This window comes from Stegodyphus dumicola, chromosome 6 (genome assembly GCF_044657685.1).
Source record: "Stegodyphus dumicola isolate Sdum_Otavi_A_Nest chromosome 6, ASM4465768v1".
NCBI classification, from domain to species: domain Eukaryota; kingdom Metazoa; phylum Arthropoda; class Arachnida; order Araneae; family Eresidae; genus Stegodyphus; species Stegodyphus dumicola.
The window spans coordinates 174,044,029-174,064,708 of NC_140773.1; the positions used below are offsets into that span (position 1 = coordinate 174,044,029).

The following is a 20,680-nucleotide window of genomic DNA, read 5'->3' on the forward strand; positions in this document are numbered from 1 at the left end:
TCAGAAAAAATAACTACTGTGGTCTATATCAAAACCTTTATTAATGAATAAATAGACAATGTTATGAAAATCCAACCAGTATGAGTAAAAAGTAATAATAAAGAATAAAGATTACTACATTACAAAGCAACAGTGTAATTTGAGCGCAAAAATTTCAAATAAGAAATATCATAAAGGTGCAAGGTCTTAAGGTGCAAAATATTGAAAATTAAAAAAACTAATATCAGCATAATTAAATAACTAATACAGTCTAAAAACTGTTATCATATGACTCTATCAGTTAATCATCTAATAAAATTTAGCAATATTGTATTAAATTGGGTTGTAATTTGTTTACACAAAACTGAGTTTGCGACTTTCTTTTTAAGGTGGTATGAAACTACTAAAGTTTTCACCAGTCGATCTAAAACACGTGCCAAAGGCCATTCGAAAAATAAAAAGAAAGGTGTTAAAATTCAATAAACACCACACTTGTAGGCGAAAAATTAAAAAGTGACTTTTAAGTCATGCAGTTCGAATTTAAAGATAAGTGAAATTAAAAAGTCCTTGCAGGCGCAGAATGTCCAAAATTAAGGTGGGGGATCGAACAAATGATCTTGATGTCTGGAGATAAAGTTGTTCTGCTCTTTACCACTAAGCTACGATCGCTCGCATGGAGGTGTTGGAAAAACTATGTACTTCGTCAGCTGATAAACTCACATTTTCAGCGAAGTCAACGAGTCTCCGAGCTGCTTTAAATCCGTCTCGTAATTTCTCGACTGGAGATTTTGCTTTCTGAATTTTTTCAATAAGTGCAACCACAATTTCAAGTAGTTTTTGAATATTTTTATCTAGTACCCATGACATGGCATCATTAATAGTTTTTGGAACTTTTCTTGGGATAGTTAAAATAATTTTCATCCCAAATAGAAAATATTTGAATATATAAAGTAATGGAGAAGACAAAATAAGAGAATCCCTTAATTTTTTATTTTTAAAATTTACACTACTCGTGTCCCACAACACAACATTTTCTCTATAGAAATCTATTAGTTGAAAAATTTTGAGTTTCGCTCCAACGAAATACAACCCTGTTTATTATTCCAAATGAGAAGAAAAGCATGTGATCACTCAAAGCAATCTTATTGGCTAGACTCCGATTTTATCGTACGCTAGTGAGGAGTGAACACCAGTTCTGAAATTGCGGCAGAGAACACGTCCGATTTTTAGCACATGCACAGATCTTTAAAATTGTTGCTCAACGAGAAAGTCAGCCGAGAAAAATCACTTCGTGTAGACAGGCCTTTACACTCAAATGCACATCTTTGGTTGGCAAGGTCTCAACTTTGCAAATGATTGCAACAAGTCAATAATCTAAATTATTAAGCAGAAATTGTTTATTAGGGAGGTAAACTACCTTGATATCAAGTATCAAGGTAGCAGTTGTTTTTCTGTTAGCCATCTTCTATCCTGTCTTCCTGGACTTACTCTGCTGCACTCATTCTACTTCTAGCGCCTTTCTATGGGACACAAAGTTCTGACAGCTAGAACGCAGCATGAGCTTTACATGCTATTGGCATGCAGCAGACGTTGGAGTTAGTTGATAAAATTCAGCCCTTAATTACATAATTAACTTGTTGCAATCGTTTGCGAGGTTGAGACCTTGCCAATCAAAGATGTGCATTTCGGTTTTATCCACTTTGTGCACTCTCTGAGTTTGTCACTAAACTAATTGTGCAACATTTGGTCTCGTTCATTCACTCTCCCAACAATGTTGTAAGTTCAGATTGGAATTCTAATATTCTTCTTTTCTGCCTTTAAAAACGGAATGCGACCCTATGTTCAATGGTAATTATTGTTCATCTGCCTCTATCCCCCCACTTGATTTGTAAAAGTAATTTCGAATCAGCCTGTATAGCATTGTTCTAATATAGGTATTTTAACAAAAAATCCGACTTTTTCTGAAATGATATACGAATTTTTTTTACATATTTCGATTCTACAATTCAAATTATGCCAAACTGCCAAGTTTTGTAAAAATTGCACGAGTAGTTTTTAAAAAATTAGCTCTCAAAATTTTAGCTCCTCAATGTTAATTGAATTTGGTACATATTTATTAATCTTTTTTACTAAACTTATTTGATTCTTCCTTTCACACTTTGAAATTCAGGCACATTGCAAATAAAACTTGCCCATTTTTTTATCATTTATTTTAAAAATTTGTATTTTTAAATAATGTTTATAAATTTTTCGGAAAAAGATTGAATTGTAATCTATAAAATTATTACAATCACCTTAAAGTAGAAGTATTTCTAAACATACCTGCAAAAATTTATAATTTTTTATTTAAAATGTCCGAAGATATACGTGAATTTATATACTGGTGTGTTTTGAAATTTGGCATATTTGCTGACAGCGATAACATCATCATATGTGGTTAGGCGCTTTGTTAAAATTATTTGAAAGTAGGAATGACGTGACTTTTTTCTGCTCATGCACTATGTAAAAAGGGAAAGGAAAATAGGTTGCCATATATGAAGAAGTTTGCCATGTGAATTAATCTTGATGCAACTGAAAAAATACACCTAGATTAATTTTTCAATTTCTCCATAAATTTGGCACCAAATTTTACAAATTTAATATTTAGGCATAATTTAAGTCGTAGAATCAAAATATGGGAAAAAATGGCATGTCATTTCAGAAAAAGTTCGATTTTGTGTCACAATACCTATATTAGAACAATGCTATATTTTAATCCAATACATATCCTAAGTCGCGCTTTCGATACATGAAAAACGCAGTTTGAATTTCGTAAATTGGCCCAGTAGAATGAGCTGTCCCATTTTTTTTCGCAGTGTACCACATAATTTTTCTCAAAATAAGAAGAAGGAAAAAAAAAAAAGGAGGGGAAGTCAAACTTTAAACTTACAGAACTTTTAGATATAATCCTGTGGAGTGAGGAAATTTCTAGTAGTTATGTTTAAGGAATGATGCTTAATAGCACCAAGAATGTTCAGATTATACAATATTCTCAGTTACAAAATAATATTTACATTTAGTAACATTAAAGAAATTCTTATTTTTAACAAACTCATAAATAAACCATATAAAGAATGGTTAAGTTAAATATTATTTTCATGAAAAAAAGATGCCGAAGCTTTCAGACAACCTCAATCTGCTTTCAAGTTGTTAAACCAAGACACAAAATCAAAGATTCGAATGGAGAATACACCTCTTGCAATATAAATTAATTAGGAAGGACTTTAATCTTTTATATATGCTGTAAATTATTCTCAGCTAATCCAAAAAAAAATTATTTGAAAATAATTTTTAAAAAAAGATACTGTTCTGTTATCGGGACCGGGTTCAGAAATGTATGGATGGATGTGTTCATGTATACATGTATATATGTTCTTAGGTGTGTGTGTGTGTGTGTACACACACATATACGCACATACACACATTTCTGAATCCATTCCTGATAGCAGAAGAGTATACAGATTTATTCTACACAAATTTACTCTGGAATTTATGTCATACATAAAAACATTAATCGGATAACTTCATCGGATATTTTAAGAAACAAAGCAAAAACTACAAATGCATCAAAGCATATGCCTCATTTTGAATAACCTAAAATTAAAAGTTCATTTTTTATGTTAATTGTAAAACAATGCCAACAGATTACTATACTTTTGCCTGACTGATAATTCAAAAAATTACTATACCTTCTACTTGACTGATAATTCAACTTAGTTGATGCTATTTTCAATGTTTTTCGTCCCAAATCAAGAAGACGCAAAGCTTCTTCATAGTTTGAGACACAAATTTCTCTCAATCCTTAAATAAGAATTTAAAAAATAACAATTACATGAAAAACATGAATGAGCTAAAAATAATTAACAGAAATGGAAGGCAATTATAAAGTTTAATCCACTTTTATGAAAATGTTATCAAATTTTATCCTACTTAAAACAGATGCATTTTATTCTTACTTCACTGGCAATTGAATGCAGAAATTTATTGGCATTTATATCTGTTGTAAATTCAATAAGGAAATGCTTCAAATTTTGAGTTGGAAAACATATTTCAGATAATTATTACAATACAAAAGGTACTTTGAAAATTAAAGTATAAATGTGAATCCTGGAAATGACAGTTTGGTAGAGTTAAATCTCTAAACAATAAATACCTGTGCTAAAAGTCTAAACTTTTAAAAAAGAAAGGGAAAATGTGCAACAAATGTTGCAATATTTCTAACCTTTAATATACACATCACCATTCTTGTCTTCTCCTAATGTAAGCCGTGTTCTCAAGTTTATATTTGGCTGAAGAAGATCGTACACATTTTCATTATAAATTTCAACAAAAGAAACCCAAACAGTACAGCAGCCTGATTGTTTATCAGCACACTTCTTACAAAGTTCTTTCATTTGCATAGCAGACTGAGCAGCACTCATCTCTATATGATATATAAAAGAAATATTAGTTAACAATACATATAAAAAATAATCATATACTATGAAGATGAGATTAGACATACCTTCGAAAGGCAATGTTGTTTCTCTCTCTTCAAATTTAAAATTATCAGAAAATGCTTCACACAATGACATTGCAAAGGACTTTTTTGCAGTCATGGAGCACCCTGTCAAGTTCCCACTCTAAAATATTAAAAATATAAATAAGACTCAAAACTTCCTGGTAACTGAATTCAAATTAATCTGATAATCATGTGCAATATCAAGAATTGGTATGAAATAACCAATTTCTAGAGCATATATCCTTCAACTGCTGATGAATCTTTACTCCTTGAAACGAGAATTGTCAGCTGCTTTTGAAATCAATAATTTTAAATCCAACTGTATGCCTCTCAGAATTTTTTTTTTTTTTTTTTTTTTTTTTTTTTGGGGGGGGCTTAGTTTTATATATAGCATGACAAATATCAGCAAAGTAATTTTCTTCCCGTTTATGTATTTCAATAGTATTAAAAACAAAAGATATTAAAGAAATAATTTGTTTTAAAATTTCTTAAAAACTTATTACCTCTCGCTGCATGGAAAGAAGCTGTTCCTTCAGCTTTTGTTCTTGTTCAATCTCTTCATCACTCAAGTGATTAATATCAGCAAATTTATCTGGCTTAAAAGAGCTTCTGTTAGAAAGTTGATGTTCAATGGAGGCAAAGAAAAGACGTAATGCTAGAGTTATTATTCCTGGGTTTTCTTCATCACCTAAAATCAAATTCAAAATTAACTTCAAATTATGAAAAAATTTAGCTTAGACACACCAAAAATATGAATCACACAGAAATTAAGCCTTTTAAAAATAATTTTAAATACTTAAAAATTAAATACAATAAACCTGAACTGAATACTTAATATTGTTACAAAATGTACAGGCGTGGTAAGATAGCTTTCCCTCAAAGTAGTTTTAGGTTTGCAATAAAATGGCAAGGGAAGGCAGGGTTGCCACATTTGGCGACATGCCGTGGACGGATGGAGAACCTTCTGGAACAAATTCTTACCGGTTTAGCCAAGAATGTTTTCGAACACGAGCCGAAAGCTATATAAACCATGTGCCTCATCGAGAGGGCGAGTCAGTGTGCCTCGCATAGAATGTGAGATAGTATCGAGTTAGTATCTCGTCTAGCGAGTCAATCGCTGTGGAGTCGATCGAGCAGAGAGTGCCAAGTGGGTGATCGAATGCACCCAAAGAGTCTCATAGTGTATCGCAGTTAGTGCATCGTCGAGAAAGCGGGTTGAGCTCCGGAAATAACTGAACCGAAGAGTCAGGATCTGTGCTCTGTGTGTCATTGAGTGCATCGTTGAGTTGTAGCGTGGAGAGTCTCGAGAATACTTGGAGTTCCGAGAACGACCAAGCAGAGTCGGGAGCTGTTCTCTAGTGCTTTGCTGTGAAGCTGTCTCCACCGTAATAGCTTGATAACATGAAAACCATGTCGCTGATCATGTCAGCGTGTTTATAGTAGCTCATTGACGACTGTAAAACGTGTTTTGGAGCTTTCCTGACAATACTGGCAAATAAAGTGTGTTTCGATACTTCATCAAGTGTTGTCGTTAATCACTCCAAGTCCACACGAATCCCGTACGAACGTGAAGGAAGAAAATAACGTAACAACTGGTGTCAGAGGGGAAAATAAAAGTAACAATATGATTGGCGATTACTAAAAATCCATGAACTAAAATAAATACGTATTGTTAAAAATCCATTAAACACAAAAAATGATCAAAAAGCACTAGATTAATGAAATTGTGTACGTAAAAGCATTTGCTCTCATCCTCCAGAAGTGGTGAGACACCAGAGTACCTGAATCTAGAGACATCGAAAACATGGCTGTTTGTGAAAATATCATTAGGAAATAAATGAGGTACTGCAGTCAAGTCTTTAATCCAGACTCGTCAGGACTTGGGCGATTCCGGATTATAGATCATCACTTTAAATCTGGTAAGATGTAATGCAGAAATTATAAAATTAAAAATATGAAACCTTAATTTATGAAATAAAGAGCAATTATGATCTAAAGGGTATCAAAATTTACACACAAAAAAAGCTTAATATTTATTTGTTTACTTTATTAAACATTTCTATCAACGCGCGCATGCATAAAGCAAACATTATGCAGAGTCGAAATTAGAAAATTGCAACCAGAAAACTATTTGATGTGTATTCGTGATATTTATAATGACGACGAATTTGATTTAAATCATATCAAAGACGGAGTACATTGAGATGAAATACTACATTTAGTAAGGAATTATAAGCCGAATAAAATAACAACATCTGCCATGAAGATAAGGATAATGCTGACAGATCAACTTCCAATTCATTGCGCGCCGCGACGTACCCCCCTGCAGAGCAGCGTGAAATTGATAAACAGATTTTGGAATGGTTAGAGAAACAAAGGATATGTCTTTATCCATTTTTGCAGCAATTCCACTTTTTGTTTGATGGACATCGAAACATGCTTTCGCTTTGTAGATCCTCTGCCAGCTCCAGAATCGGAAATATTTTTTGACATAATCGAAAGTTCAAGCTTACTTTTATAAAATTACTCTAACAGTCTGCAAAAAAAATAAGCCGGATCCAATTCGAAGATTAAGGAACAACGCAATCCGCAACATTAACTGAAATAGATAATTTTAGCTTAGCTTATACAGACCGTTATACATTAAACGTGCATGCACAGAAAGTTCGTAGGAGGTCCGGATTATGGATGTTCACATTAAAGACTTTTGACTGTACTAATTTGATCAAAACACAGTGCATAAAGATGAAGATAACAATGTACATAATAATATTGTTACAGATTTGGTATTTAAATATGTATGTAGTATGGTATGCTAGTAGAATTATAAATTAAATTGTTTTATTTTCCGTGCAGTGCAGCGCGTGACGAATATTAAGAGAAAGCTAAGCCAGAAAATTAAAGATACAAGAGCACATGCATTTAATATTTAATAAATAAATAAATGTTTCTTTTTGATTTCGAGAAAACACCAGAAAATTCTCATGCATTGAAAAAGCTTATATAAGCTGCATGAAAACCTCTCAATTCATTAGTGGTTGTTTTAAGAGTTTTGTTTAGAAAACTGCTGTTGTTGACTGAAGTGAATTCGCGATGAAATCGGACTAGCTTTCTCTATTTTGAATTAGTTCTATTGAACGTTTTTGGTAGTTTAATAGATAACTACTGTAAGATATTGGGATATTGTACAAATATCTGAGGAAATTTAAGTGTTTTTTTTTTTTTTTTTTTTTTTTTTTTTTTTTTTTTTGCGATAATAAATTTGATTCATTTTTCATCGGACTTGTGCATTCAATTCATAATGAAGCCGTACACACGCAACAATATGATTCGTAAATGAAAATAAGGCAAGCTGCTAAACTGATGAATGTAGAATACAAACATTTCAAAAATAAATATATAAAAGAATTGTGAATTCAAAGGGATCATAAAAAAATGTGAAAGAAAAATGAAAAGTACATTCAGAAATACTAATCTAAAATATCAAACGTACATACATTATTACCAATTAATCCATAGTATACCAGCAACCAAGCAAATTAAATTCGAAAATACCAAAAAATATGTTTAAATATGGCTTACAGGATTTCAAAAATTTTATTGATGGGTGTATGAGATTCTCTAATATTTCCTGATCTACCTGCAGTGGTTTTTAATATGTCAATGAGAACATTCAGCAAAGTGGTTTCTCCCCCCCCCTCCATTGTTGAACTCTTTGAAGATAAAGTGAAATGCTATCAGAGATGTTAATACTTTTCTTCATCGAGGTTTTAGACCACTCAGATTTATGGAATGCTTTTGCTTTGAATGTGTTAAATTGAGCATTACCTCTCAGAAGAGTTGGAACCTTATGTTTTATAGAATGCTCGTGCATGGTGGAGCCAGACTCCTTATCATGTGGTCTTGAGTTAACAGTTACAGGGGCTTCAGTTTTATCCATATTCCTTTTACAAATATTAGTTGGATTTTTAGAACATTCTGAAAAATGTGCACCCTGATCACCTCCACAGCTGCAACAGATAAGCTTTGAAATCCACTTCACTTGGCAGTCAGAACTTTTGTGTAGAAATGCACGCTCTATAAATCTTTGTAGAAGTTAGCAATCACTAGAAGGATGATAAAAATATTGACAGTAGAGACACTGGGCTACATTTCCTTTGAATTTATAAGGTTCCACAGGAAAAGAAAAAAGGCAATAAATTTTTTCCTACTCCAGGCTCATTCACAAATTGGATCCGAAACATGGTCTTGTTTTAAGTGTAATCATTTAGGCTACCTTAATGATATTAAATCCTTCATGGATTAATTTATATTTTACCTTGTCTACAAAGTGCAGTCAGAGGGAAACCCGAGTACAACTTGGATCGTCTCGAAATTTTTTGGGGGGTGAAAAACAATGTTGGAAGCTATTTTTCAATAAATAACTTGTTATAATTCTGCAGTCATTCTTACTATTTGGGGTAATTTGTAGAAATTCTCCAGAAATTCAGAACACAAAAATGGCAGTAGTATCAAAGAAAAGTTTTTTGACAAAATCATTGAATTTCAATGAAGAGATAATTGTTTAGGCTTAATTCTAAAGGTGCTACTTTTTTTAACAGTGCATTACTGGTGTACATAGCACTTGCATTGTCAATTACATTAGCATTACTAGTATTACTAAGAGCATCAAGTTTATTGCTAATATCAATATCAATGAGGTTTTTACTTAATTTTTTTGGATGAGCACTGTTCCTAGGAGAGGTAAAAGCATCCTTACTTTGTGACCCATGACTGCATTTCTTAGAGCATTTTACAAGCAGTGTCCTTGGAAATAATAGTAGTAATACTATCATAGCCAACATCAACTTTTTTTTTACAAGATCTGAATACATTTTCAAAAGTAGAATTTTATTATGGACAATCCCTTGAGAAACTTTGCAAAGCATCATTGCACACATTCTCCTTGATTTGCATCATCTTCCTTGCCAAGAACCCTGTAACCCAGTGAGCCCAATTCTTTTGTATCTCCCATCTTAAGATTAGTGTTAACATAGACCCTTTTGTTGTATCTGTGTGCTGTATGACTGTTGGTGATGCATCTGTTATTTTGGACAAGTTTCTCGATGACTGATGTGTTTTCATAAGCTCTGATGGTTGACTGTGTACCTGCTGAGCATGGTCCTGAATGTTTTAGTCAAAATGCTAAAATCTCTGAAGTCATTGACACAGATTTCTTTGATTTATCCTTTTGTCCCCATAGACTAGCAACAGCTTACTGTGAAACGATGTTGCCAAGTTATCCACAGATTGCTAAAATAAATAGTATATAGGCTTTAAAAAAAAATAGCTTTTTTTCTTACTTTTCTCCAAGCAAAATTAAAAGATTCATATAAAATTTAAAATTCAAATATTTTTATACATAAATCAATGAGCGTAATGAAAAAAAATCATTTTATTGAACAAACAGTAAGTTATCATAGAAAGATGATGATTATTTTTTACTGTGAGTTAAGAAATGTAGATATTCCAGAAAGGGAACATTGAAGTATAAAGGTGTATTTTTAACACGATAAAGTTACTTTGATTACAGTGAATAGAAGCATTAAAAAGGATTTTCCAAATGTGAAAAGCTCCAGTAAGTATCGAGGAAAGATGTTTATCACTGTTGATCTGTTTTTGACTCCTAATCCCCTCCCCCTCTATTCCCATATGGATTTGAAATGGGTTACTCACAGCTGCTAAAGAAATGCACATGGCATTTGATAAGTTAGTGGTAGTTTATGACTCAGCTGGAGAGGCTTACATTATACTAGTGTGTGGAAAATCAGATTCCCACTATTTTCCCATTGTTTGTAAAAGTATTATGCTGTTTGTAAAAAATATAGTTTTTAATTTAAATGTTGTGAATCATACTTTATAAAATCATGTAAAAAACTGTTTCCTGCCAGTGTTCCATTTATGAAATATGTCATAAAAAAATTTTAACTTTTTTTCTTTTTTCATCTGGGGGTGTTTCTCCTGGTATGGGCTGGGACCCTTGGTCCCCATTCATGGTAAGCTCAACTCCGATGCCTACTGCACTATTTTGGATGACAATGTGCTTCCTACATTGTGGCAGTTTTACAGGTTGGACCCCTGTTACTTTCAGGACGACAATGCCAGTTGTCATGTTTCGACGTTAACCAAGCATTGGTATGGTGCCAATGGAGTTCATCGAATGAATTGGCCTGTCCAGAGTCCAGACCTGAACCCTATCGAGAACCTCTGGGACAAGTTGCATCGCCGAATTCAGGGGTGCACTACCCGTGCAAAATCGGTGATGGAACTTCTATGTCTTCTTCAAGCCGAGTGGAAGAAAATACCACTAGCTGTCACACAAAGACTTGTGGAAAGTATGCCCCGGAGGGTCCACGCTGTAATTACCTCTCGTGGAGGCTCTACCAACAATTGATTTTGAATAAAATTAGTTTTCCTTTTCTATCACAGGTGTCCAAATACTTATTGGTAGTCAGTGTATTTGAGTTTGAATCAATTTTTCAGGGCAAAAAAAGTTTAGGTTACCTTCACATCATAGTGTGACATTTAAAAATTTAATCCTATATGAATGGTATTTTCAAAGTATGCCTGCACCTACAAAATTTCAGTTCTCTAAAACTTACCAAGCTACAGTAGGCTATCCATTACTTGTTGACCAACTCTGTATATTTTAGAAAAATATACGTGTCAAATAAAATTACAAAACACAAGATAAAACTCTTAAAAATTGCTAAAAACATATAACAGAAATTAAATAAAAAAATTCCATAACACATATACCATGAAACTGATATTTTTGCTTATTAAATTAATTAACTCAGGAGTTAAAAACATGTTTCCTTACTATTATAGCAACTTTTACTTAATGGCACCAAGAACCCTCTTGTTTTTAGACTATGTAGTAAATCTAGTCAAATGGTTTTTTGAAAGGCTTGCAGTCCTAATCAAGGTAATTTATATTCTGCCCGTCATGAGGAAATGCTCCAAATAGGGTTGTAATTTTGGCAATTTAGTACATTAACAAGGCAGTTCTTGGTGCTATTTACAAAGCAAAGGTCAATAATAAGGAAATATTATTAAAAGCAGAGAGCAAGGGGGAAGAACTTCAATTTTTAAATGTTTTCTTAAGCTACTTTCAAATTTGCATTATTAACTGTAAGAAAAGAAATATCAGCACTACATTTCAACACTAAGTTCTTTAAAACGCCAGAAGCCATTTTCAAAGGTATTCCGAAGCGACTTCCAACATAAAATTAACACTCAGACTTCTGCAAACCTCATTTCAATATTCTCCATTGTTTGATTCTAACTGACAAGCCTAGCAGCAAGTGACTAACAGAGCTATGAATTTAATCTGGAGGAAATTCAATCTAGCCAGAGAATGATACAGGCAGAGACTTTAAAGATTCTGACAATGAGAATCATTTTATCAATAATACTGTGTGCATAAAGAAAATCATGGGCAAGTTAACAAAGAAAATACAGAGGATTTATTAGAGAATCACAAAAATAACTTCAGAAGAACTGGAAGAATTTCAGAAACAGCAATCCAAGGTTATTATGAAGGAATGTCTTCAGAGGAAGAGAAAGGAAACAAATATGATTCTAATTCTTTGGCCTGCAAAATTTGTGCAAAATGGGATATGGTACAAAGTTTCATTGAACTATATTACCTTGATTAAGCATTAGCAATACTCTGCAAGCTAATTCTCATTTTGAAAACATTTTAAATGTAGACAAAAACAAATCATATTAGATGGACTTTTAGTGACAGAAACCCAGCAAGTCTCAAGCAGAATGGACAAAGAAACAAAAATGAAGTGCAGAATGACAGTTGCCTGATGTTTTTATAGGAGACACCCATTCAAATAATTTCTTTTTCCTCTCTATTCCTCACCACCTTCTACCTATGCTGCCAACTCTTCTTCATACATCTATCATAATTTAATTTTTTGTCTGTTTAGTACTGTATTTTTCTCTTTTCAACCTGCATTTAATGATTTCCATTAGTTTTGATTTATAACTGCACAAAACTGCTGTAAAAGTTTAAATTAGCAATCATTTGTGGTCAAGAAATGGAGTAATCCATTTTACACTAATTCCTATGGTGGTGGTAGGGAGAAATCTTAGTTTTACAAACAATAGAATTAATTACATTCACGAACTAGGGTTTCCCCTGAAGTCACAATTACATAAAATTATACAAAAGCTCAAAATGCAAACAACTGGATATAACAAACTGTAATGGCATACAAATACAATACCAGCAGTTCTAATTTGACCAAGTTCTTTTCTTGTAAATGTAATCAAGGGTTTATTTACTGTAAAATTACTATATGCTTTGAAAAAAAAATCAATGATCATTTAGGTGCACAGTATTTCAACAAAACTTATCGCACAATTTACATTGGTTGGAACCACGTTGAGTTGAACCATTGTTATATGACTAACAAACAGTCCCATAGATACATCTGTATGACTTCACTGAAACCTGAAATAGTGGAAAGCTACAAGACCAAAAGATGGCTAGGGTAGCTCAGAAGTGCAAGATGGCTTACAGCATGTCATAAGCTTAGGTGGCATTTAAAACAACAAAAACAGCTATTCGAATGTTTAATATCATTCATCACCCACAAGCAACCATTGCAAAGAAGGATCAATTATTTTATTCTATAAGTGAACAGCAGGGAACCAAAAATAGAAGATATTGCAAGACAAATGCAACATAATACTGGATAACCAATATCATATCTTACAGTGGCCAGGAGATTACGCATGAGTGGTTTGTTCTCTCAGTGATCAATATTTTGCCTCATTGATGCCCACCTAACAAAAATAGTGTTTCACATGTAGTGGCATAACACAGTGATTAAAGAGTTCAGAATAGGAGTCAACTGTTCTTTATGAATAAGAACAGATTTGGTCTCTGCTAAAGATTAGGCTCCCACATTCAAAACATTCCGGAAGGACAATTTGTTTATTGCTATTTTCTTGCTTTGTCCCAGTATATAAATCAGCCCGATTTACTTTGAGAGGTTATCATGTAAAGCAGAAACTAGTTCTCTATTAAAAATGATGAGAGATTCAGTGCTGATAGTTTGTTGAAAACCAGCAACTTAATATTTTTTTGCAAATGGAAGGGGAAAATCCATAGTTAGAAAAATTGTTTGAAACAGCTGTTCATCTGAAACTAATGAAGGGGTACAGCAACATCAGAGCATCAGGAGAGAACAGGAACACACTCCACCACTCCCACATCATTGAAAAGCAACAGTTTGGAAATGTCAGTTCTCATTTGGGAAGCCTTAATGGTTGGTAACCATACAAAGTTCGACATCTTTTAAGAGTGTTCAGTCACTTCAGACTTCTGTTGTACCCAGGATTTTCCTCTTGCACATTTCTTCTGAGATGCTCTGGACTTGTTTTTCATTGACATTAACAATACATCTCATTACACAGTGGCTGTTGCTGTGCTGTTGAAGAATGAAAATCACTTCACGGACTGACCTGAATGATTTCTGGACCTAAATCCAATTCTAAAGAGACATCTGGCAACATGTCTCCAGCTACCAACAATTCCAGTTTTTATTGGTATTAGAATAGGAACAGGCCATAATGCCTGAACAGTTTATCAACAATTTCATACTAAAAACAAACAAATGGTACACAATCAAAAGTGATCTATGTCCTGACAAAAACTACACATCTCTTGCTTACCACCTGTCACATGAATTCTTCTGTCCTGCTGTGCTAAAAAATTGCATTTGTATAATGCATTTTCCTCTTTTGGTCCTTTCTTGGTCAACAATTGTAATTTCTCTTCAGTCTCAAACATCACAAATGTTATTGTAAGCTACATACAAATTAAAAACATTGCTGCGCAACATGACATGTGAAAAACTTATCCTTAATTTTTGCATATTTTAATATTTGTTGCACATTATCATTGGAACAACTGTTTAATCCCAGCTCCTGTATGGCACATTTGTAAGAAGCTACTTCTCCTCTCTTTTTACATATTTTTCTAAACACACTTAATAAATAAGCTTTTATAAATTCCTAAAATGAAATTCTGATTTAAAGACTGAATGTTGTATACAAATTACAGATAAAAGTAAACATATAATTTTTTTCTATTTGAAATGTAATAATTTTTTAATACTGTAATAAAACATTGATATTGAAATTAACTAAAAATACTGTTAATAAATAAACAAATGATTTTAAGGAACTGAACTCTGGAATAGTAGCCTGTTGGAAAGGGGGGAATAAGAATATAAAAATTTTTTATTTTACTAGTACAGCATTTCTCATCCTGTCATATATATGCCCCTAGTGGCATACGACTAGGGTCTCGGGCTATGCGAAAAAAATATGTTAAAGGTCTACATTAATACATTGAACAACACAGAAAAGATAAAAAGCTGTAATCACTTGAGTTAGTTTGAAGAGAAATTCCTTATCTCATTCTGAACCGACTTGAAAGAATACCATGAAATATTCAATAAGGCAATTACTATTCTGCTACTGTTCACAAACGTATGAATAAAGAAGGCTTTCTTCTCATGCACTTACTTAAAAAATAAATACAGGAACAGATTTTCCAGCATAAGTTCAGACTTAATAGTATATTTGTCATCTCCTGATCCCCCTTTTTTTAAACTACCGAGTGCTGTCAAACAGCCTCAAGGTTCTGATTAAATGTGTTCATGTTTTTTTTTAATTTAATTAAATGTGTGTAATTACCAACATATACCATATTTCATATGTTTCTATATTATAGTACTATTACCATATCTGTATATGTAAATGTTAGTAACTAATTATACATAATGGAATAAGCACAGATGATAAGCCAAGGAGCACACAAGTAAAAAAGGTTCAGGACTGCTGTACTAGAAGAAAAATAAAATAAGCTCGTACAACTCTACAGTTTAAACACGATTTAGAAAATTCTGTAAACCTCATTTTCTACACTTAATCTCTCACCTTGAAATGTATAGGTCTTTCCTGAACCTGTTATACCATAGCTAAAAATAAGGCTGTTTTTCCCTTCAATAAAATCTTGCATTGGATTGCACATCGTTTCTTCAAAGAATACAAACTGCCCAATTTCAGGACCAAAAGCAGCAGTATATTTAAAATCTTCAATTATGTCTTGGTTACGAGTGCGATACTTCACTGAATTTGGTGGAACAACAGCTCTCACAGTTTCTTCATCTATAACTCCAATGCATGCCTATAATAGAAAAAGTGATTAATTTCTAAATTTTAAAAATAACCATACCCAAAAACTACTAAGATCAAATGCATATTAATGTTAACATCCCCATTCCAGAAACAGCCCACTTCCACATGATAAATTGGTACTTTCCCATTATGCACCTGCCACGTATTTTGGCATATATGTGCTTAATGGAAAAGTATAAATATAGGGTTTTACCTCAGATTTTAACAAGTTTCCTGCCACCGCAAATACTGTCTGCAAAAAAAGTTCACGTTGGCATGTTTAATATATTTTGTCAAAAGATTTTTGGCATTTGAAAGGAAGAGACTTGCTTTAGAACATTGTTTTTTTTTTTTTTTTTTTTTTTTTAAATTCATAAAAAATATTGTTATCATTAAGTACAAGGTGTCTGAAATAGAACTATCACACTACCAGATTAGAAACATCATTTACTTCTAGTTATGTTGCAAAAAGTCAGCTATAGAACATCACCAAATCGTGTGTACAGCTTTAGTTACTAATGCTGTATTTGACATTGTGAACATTTGGTACCAAAAGTTCAAAAACAAGGCCTACAATATTCAAGAAGCACAGCTCTCTGGCCGGACTACTAATGCTGGTGAGGCCCGCCTGCGAGAACTTGTGAAAGAAAATCAATATAAGACCACTCAAGAGCTTGATAAGGAGTTAGACGTTAGTGCCATGTCCATTAGTCGAGCTATGCATCACATAAACTTGATGCACAAGTTAATTGCTGGGTGCTGCATTAGCTGATTCAAGCAGATAAGGACAGACATGTTCGGGCCTGCATTATCTGTTCGAATATCAATGCAAGGACAAAATTCTGGACCGGATCGTCACTTGTGAGGAAAAATGGAATTACTTCAACAATGCAGGTCAAGAAGGAGGTTGGTCTGCACCTGGTGAGCCCGTCGGCAGCATCACAGAGAGCAATTTGCGTAACAAAAAGATCATGCTTTGTATCTGGTGGGATTGCTGTGGTATTATCCATAAAGAGTACCTGGAAAAAGGTAAAACCCTCGATAGTAAGGTGTACAGCGAGATGCTACTCTGTGTTGATGCTGCTATCAAGAATCAAACATCGAATTGAATTCTGACACAAAAAGGTAATGTTCCATCAAGATAATACAAGACTGCATGAGTGCATTCACTGGCTGGACTCTGATTAGAATGAGATCTTTTGAAACACCCACCATATAAGCACAACATTGCTTCTTCAGACTTCTACCCTTTTTCCACACCTGCAACTACATCTTGCTGGTGCTATCTTCCATTCTGCACAGGATGTCTGACATAAAGTTGATTTGTATTTGGACTCATGGCCACCAAGTTTCTGGGCCAAAGGCTTTGATAAACTACCTATTAATATACAATATTTTTATACGCATGACCACTTGTGAAATACCATTTCTTTACAAGTGGCATCTGGGAATGAAAAACATTTTATTTGCTTTATATCCGTTATGTATTTTGATAATAGAATGTTAGACAGTTTGGTAGTTTTCCGTTATGAATCTGCCACATATTTTGGCAGTTTTTTTAACTGTAATTTCTATTTATAAGAATAGTTAACAGATGATATGGTATATACACATACGATACTTTTCCATTATGCAAATTAATGCATGGCCCATTTTCAAATTTAGCTTATACTGTGCTAGAAGAAGAAAATTCAAGATAAGTTAATATTTAAAGTTTAATATGAGCAAAGCATTTTATAAAGATGACTATAAATATATTTCTACAATTTAAAATATAAAATAATCAATTGAAATTTTTTTAATATAAATCTTAAAATATGTGACCGTAGAGGAAAATGTCTGTCCCTTTCAAGTTTTATGTTATTCAACCTCTTTGTTTTGTAACCTAATTTATTTTTTAAATAAAGCAGTTTAATTATTTTAAATATGAATTATTAGTGTGTTATATTCGTGATAAAAATTAATTGCAGAAGCTTTTTTCTTTAGCAAATCAATAAAAATAATTTGTCTTCCACTTCACGTCAAGTCTGTTACCTTTAGATTTTTTATACACAATTAGTTTACAAATGTGCCTAAAGGTGGCAGTGCATATTCAGTAATGCAGATAAAATAATCAAACAGCTATTACTAACCGTTTTTCCCCCTTCAGTTGAGAAGCATTATAGCAGTGGCAAGAATCAGCTTTCTTCAAGTTTTTTTTTTCTTTCTCAAATTTGTTGTCATAATTTTTAATATTAAAAAGTACTTTTTTCATTTTTATATTTAAAAATGTATATTAGATACTTTTAGAAGATATTTGTATTATCATTTAAATTACACATTATGCAAGTGAGCTTCTTTTTAATAATTTGATTTGAATGTCAAAGCCGTTACTTGTCAAGTCTTACCATGTTACTGGTAACAGATTTGGACTTGACATTGTTTTCTCACTGTGGTTAATAAGTGTTGTTTTAGCATCTAGGATGGGTTTAACAACTGCAGAAAAGCAAAAGTGCAATACAGAAAGGTTGACACAAAATCCAGAAAAATATAAAGAAGCCAAAAAACAATGATAATGAAAGGTAAATTATTGTTAATTATGGTATTTAGTCAATGATATTTGTAATAACTTATGAAAAAGTAATAGACAAAATAACTTAATAATATTGATGAATTCATATTTACTTTGTATACAAATTATTAGAAAAGTTCTTTCTATTCTTTAGGAAAAAATTACTTGCAAAAAAATCAGTGACTTATCAGTGAGAGGTTGGAGGTATCAAAGGAAGTATTGGCATGAAAAGCAAGCTGAATATTGTTTGCGGAATGTTTAGTCATCAGTTTTAGAAACAACTACAATTTAAAATAAACAGAAGGTATCTAACTCTTCAAATGTAAACATTAAATTTTGTGTGGGGGGAAAAGGACACAAGAACTTGGCTTTGAAGGAAAAACTTATTTCTAATTTATTTGAATGTGAAGATATTAGCAGGGCCACAGCAAGCAAAAGAGAAACAATAACAAAGAAGTGACACAAACATTATTTAATTAATACAATGGATTGGATTGGATGGATTATTCAATTATGGCAAAGCGCACAAGGGCTATCTGCCTAAAGAGAGGGATGCCTTCGTGGAGGACTTTCTAAGGGAAACTGGCTCGTATACACGTTACGAATGGGGAAAACCACGAAAACACTCATGCACCCAGCCCGTTCGCGGGATTCGAACCTCGGACTGAACAACCAGTGTTAAGTGTCTTTACCGCTCGGCCGCTGGTGGGCTAATTAATACAATGAAAAATTTATACAAAAAATTGTGTAGTGAAAATTTCAATATTTTAATATCCAACATTTAATAGATTTCATCCTTTCCATGCCCTTACACCTAGTGCTGAGAATAGGAATACATGTGCATGTATTGTACATTCTTATTTTAAGTTAAAAGCACAAAAGCGAATTAGTTAACAGGCATTACAGACAAATCATCTTCAGTAGTCATATTCATCTATATTGTGCAATGTAAAATCTATGGCTTGCATGTATAAAAACTGCACACAATGCGATGATAAAAGAGTGGCAGTAAATGTACCTAAAAAACTGGTATTAATTAGCATTCATGGAGGGAAGAGATGAGGCGGAAATTGTTAGAGGCAAAAAAAAAAGAAGCATGTGTTAAAAAAATATATATAAAAAAAATGAAGGATTAGTTGGGTTGTTAATTGAAAAGTTTAAAGCTGATTTAATATGCTTCAAAAAACACGTCTTTAACATTAATCAGCAGTTCTCAGCCTAAAGAATGTGAAAAAATAAAATGAAGCTCTTCTATATGTTGATTTCTCAGAAAATTATGCCTGCAAATTCAGGGAAGTACAGAATTTTCTCTATGGTGCATCCAGCTGCAATATGGGCCCACTTGAAGATAGTGCTGGAATAGCTACAAGTCAGAGCACCTAATGTTTCAGTCATTCATTTTTTTATGATGGTTCTTGCACACAGTATCATCAAAAAAAGGGAATTTTTATCTTTTACACACTTGCTATTTGATCATGGCTTTCAAGAAAGAACTTGGTCATATTTTGAAGCTGGCCATGGTAAAGGAGCTGCTTATGGCATAGGAGCAGCAATTAAAAGAATGTCCAATAGTTTGATATCTTATGTAGAAGACACTTTTGATGCCCATAAGGCAAAACAGTGGTCAAGATTTCCTTCATCAATGAAAATGGCATCCATTCAGTCCCATCCATCATCCAATTTACCATCTGAAATACCAGCTCTTTCTGGAACATTAAACGTGCATCAAATAATTACTAATGCCAAAGAACAATTCTTTTATAGGAATGTTAGCTGCTATTGCAAAAGAAATGGATTTTGTGAATGCTTTCCCATCGAAAAATTTAAAAAACATTCAAAACTAAAAAGAAAACTTCAGACACGTATTCTACATAAAAAAAGATCAATCCGTTTTCTCAGAGTGAAATAGCTATATTTCTGATAGTGAATTTTATTCTGAAGTCGATAAAAAATTTGAGCATATGTTTATGGAGGAGTTAATACACTGCCTGACATTGAAAATGCAACACCAAGAAGGAGTGGTCAGAAAGTGATGAAATTTGGAAAAACGACAGAGACAGCAAGCAGCAATAAGTGATTTTTATTTCAAATTGATAGTCAGAATACGGAGTGAGAACAGCATCGGCTCAATAGGGTATAGGACACCCACGGACAGCGATGCACAAAGAAACACGTCTAGGCATAGAGTCAATAAGAGTGCAGATGGTGTCCTGAGGGATGGCTTTCCATTCCCTTTCAACCATTTGCCACAGTTTGGCTTCTGAACGAGGTAAGGACAGAGTCTTTAAACGGCGTCCAATCACATCCCACATGTTTGGTGACGGGTCAGGAGAGTACGGTGGCCAGGGAAGCATCTGTATACT

The 20,680-nt window shown here is 33.0% G+C and overlaps 1 protein-coding gene across 2 annotated transcripts in view; it reads right to left on the reverse strand.

The window, feature by feature from the left end:
- Window positions 1-20,680, reverse strand: part of LOC118182618 (uncharacterized) — a 269,407-nt gene that overhangs the window by 232,241 nt on the left and 16,486 nt on the right. For both annotated transcript variants that reach the window (XM_085819175.1, XM_085819174.1), the window contains exons 3-7: window positions 15,527-15,776; window positions 5,023-5,207; window positions 4,523-4,640; window positions 4,241-4,441; window positions 3,708-3,819 (exon numbers count right to left, since the gene is read on the reverse strand). In XM_085819175.1, the coding sequence (XP_085675301.1) occupies window positions 3,708-3,819; window positions 4,241-4,441; window positions 4,523-4,640; window positions 5,023-5,207; window positions 15,527-15,776 (866 nt within the window). The remainder of the gene's footprint in view (window positions 1-3,707; window positions 3,820-4,240; window positions 4,442-4,522; window positions 4,641-5,022; window positions 5,208-15,526; window positions 15,777-20,680) is intronic.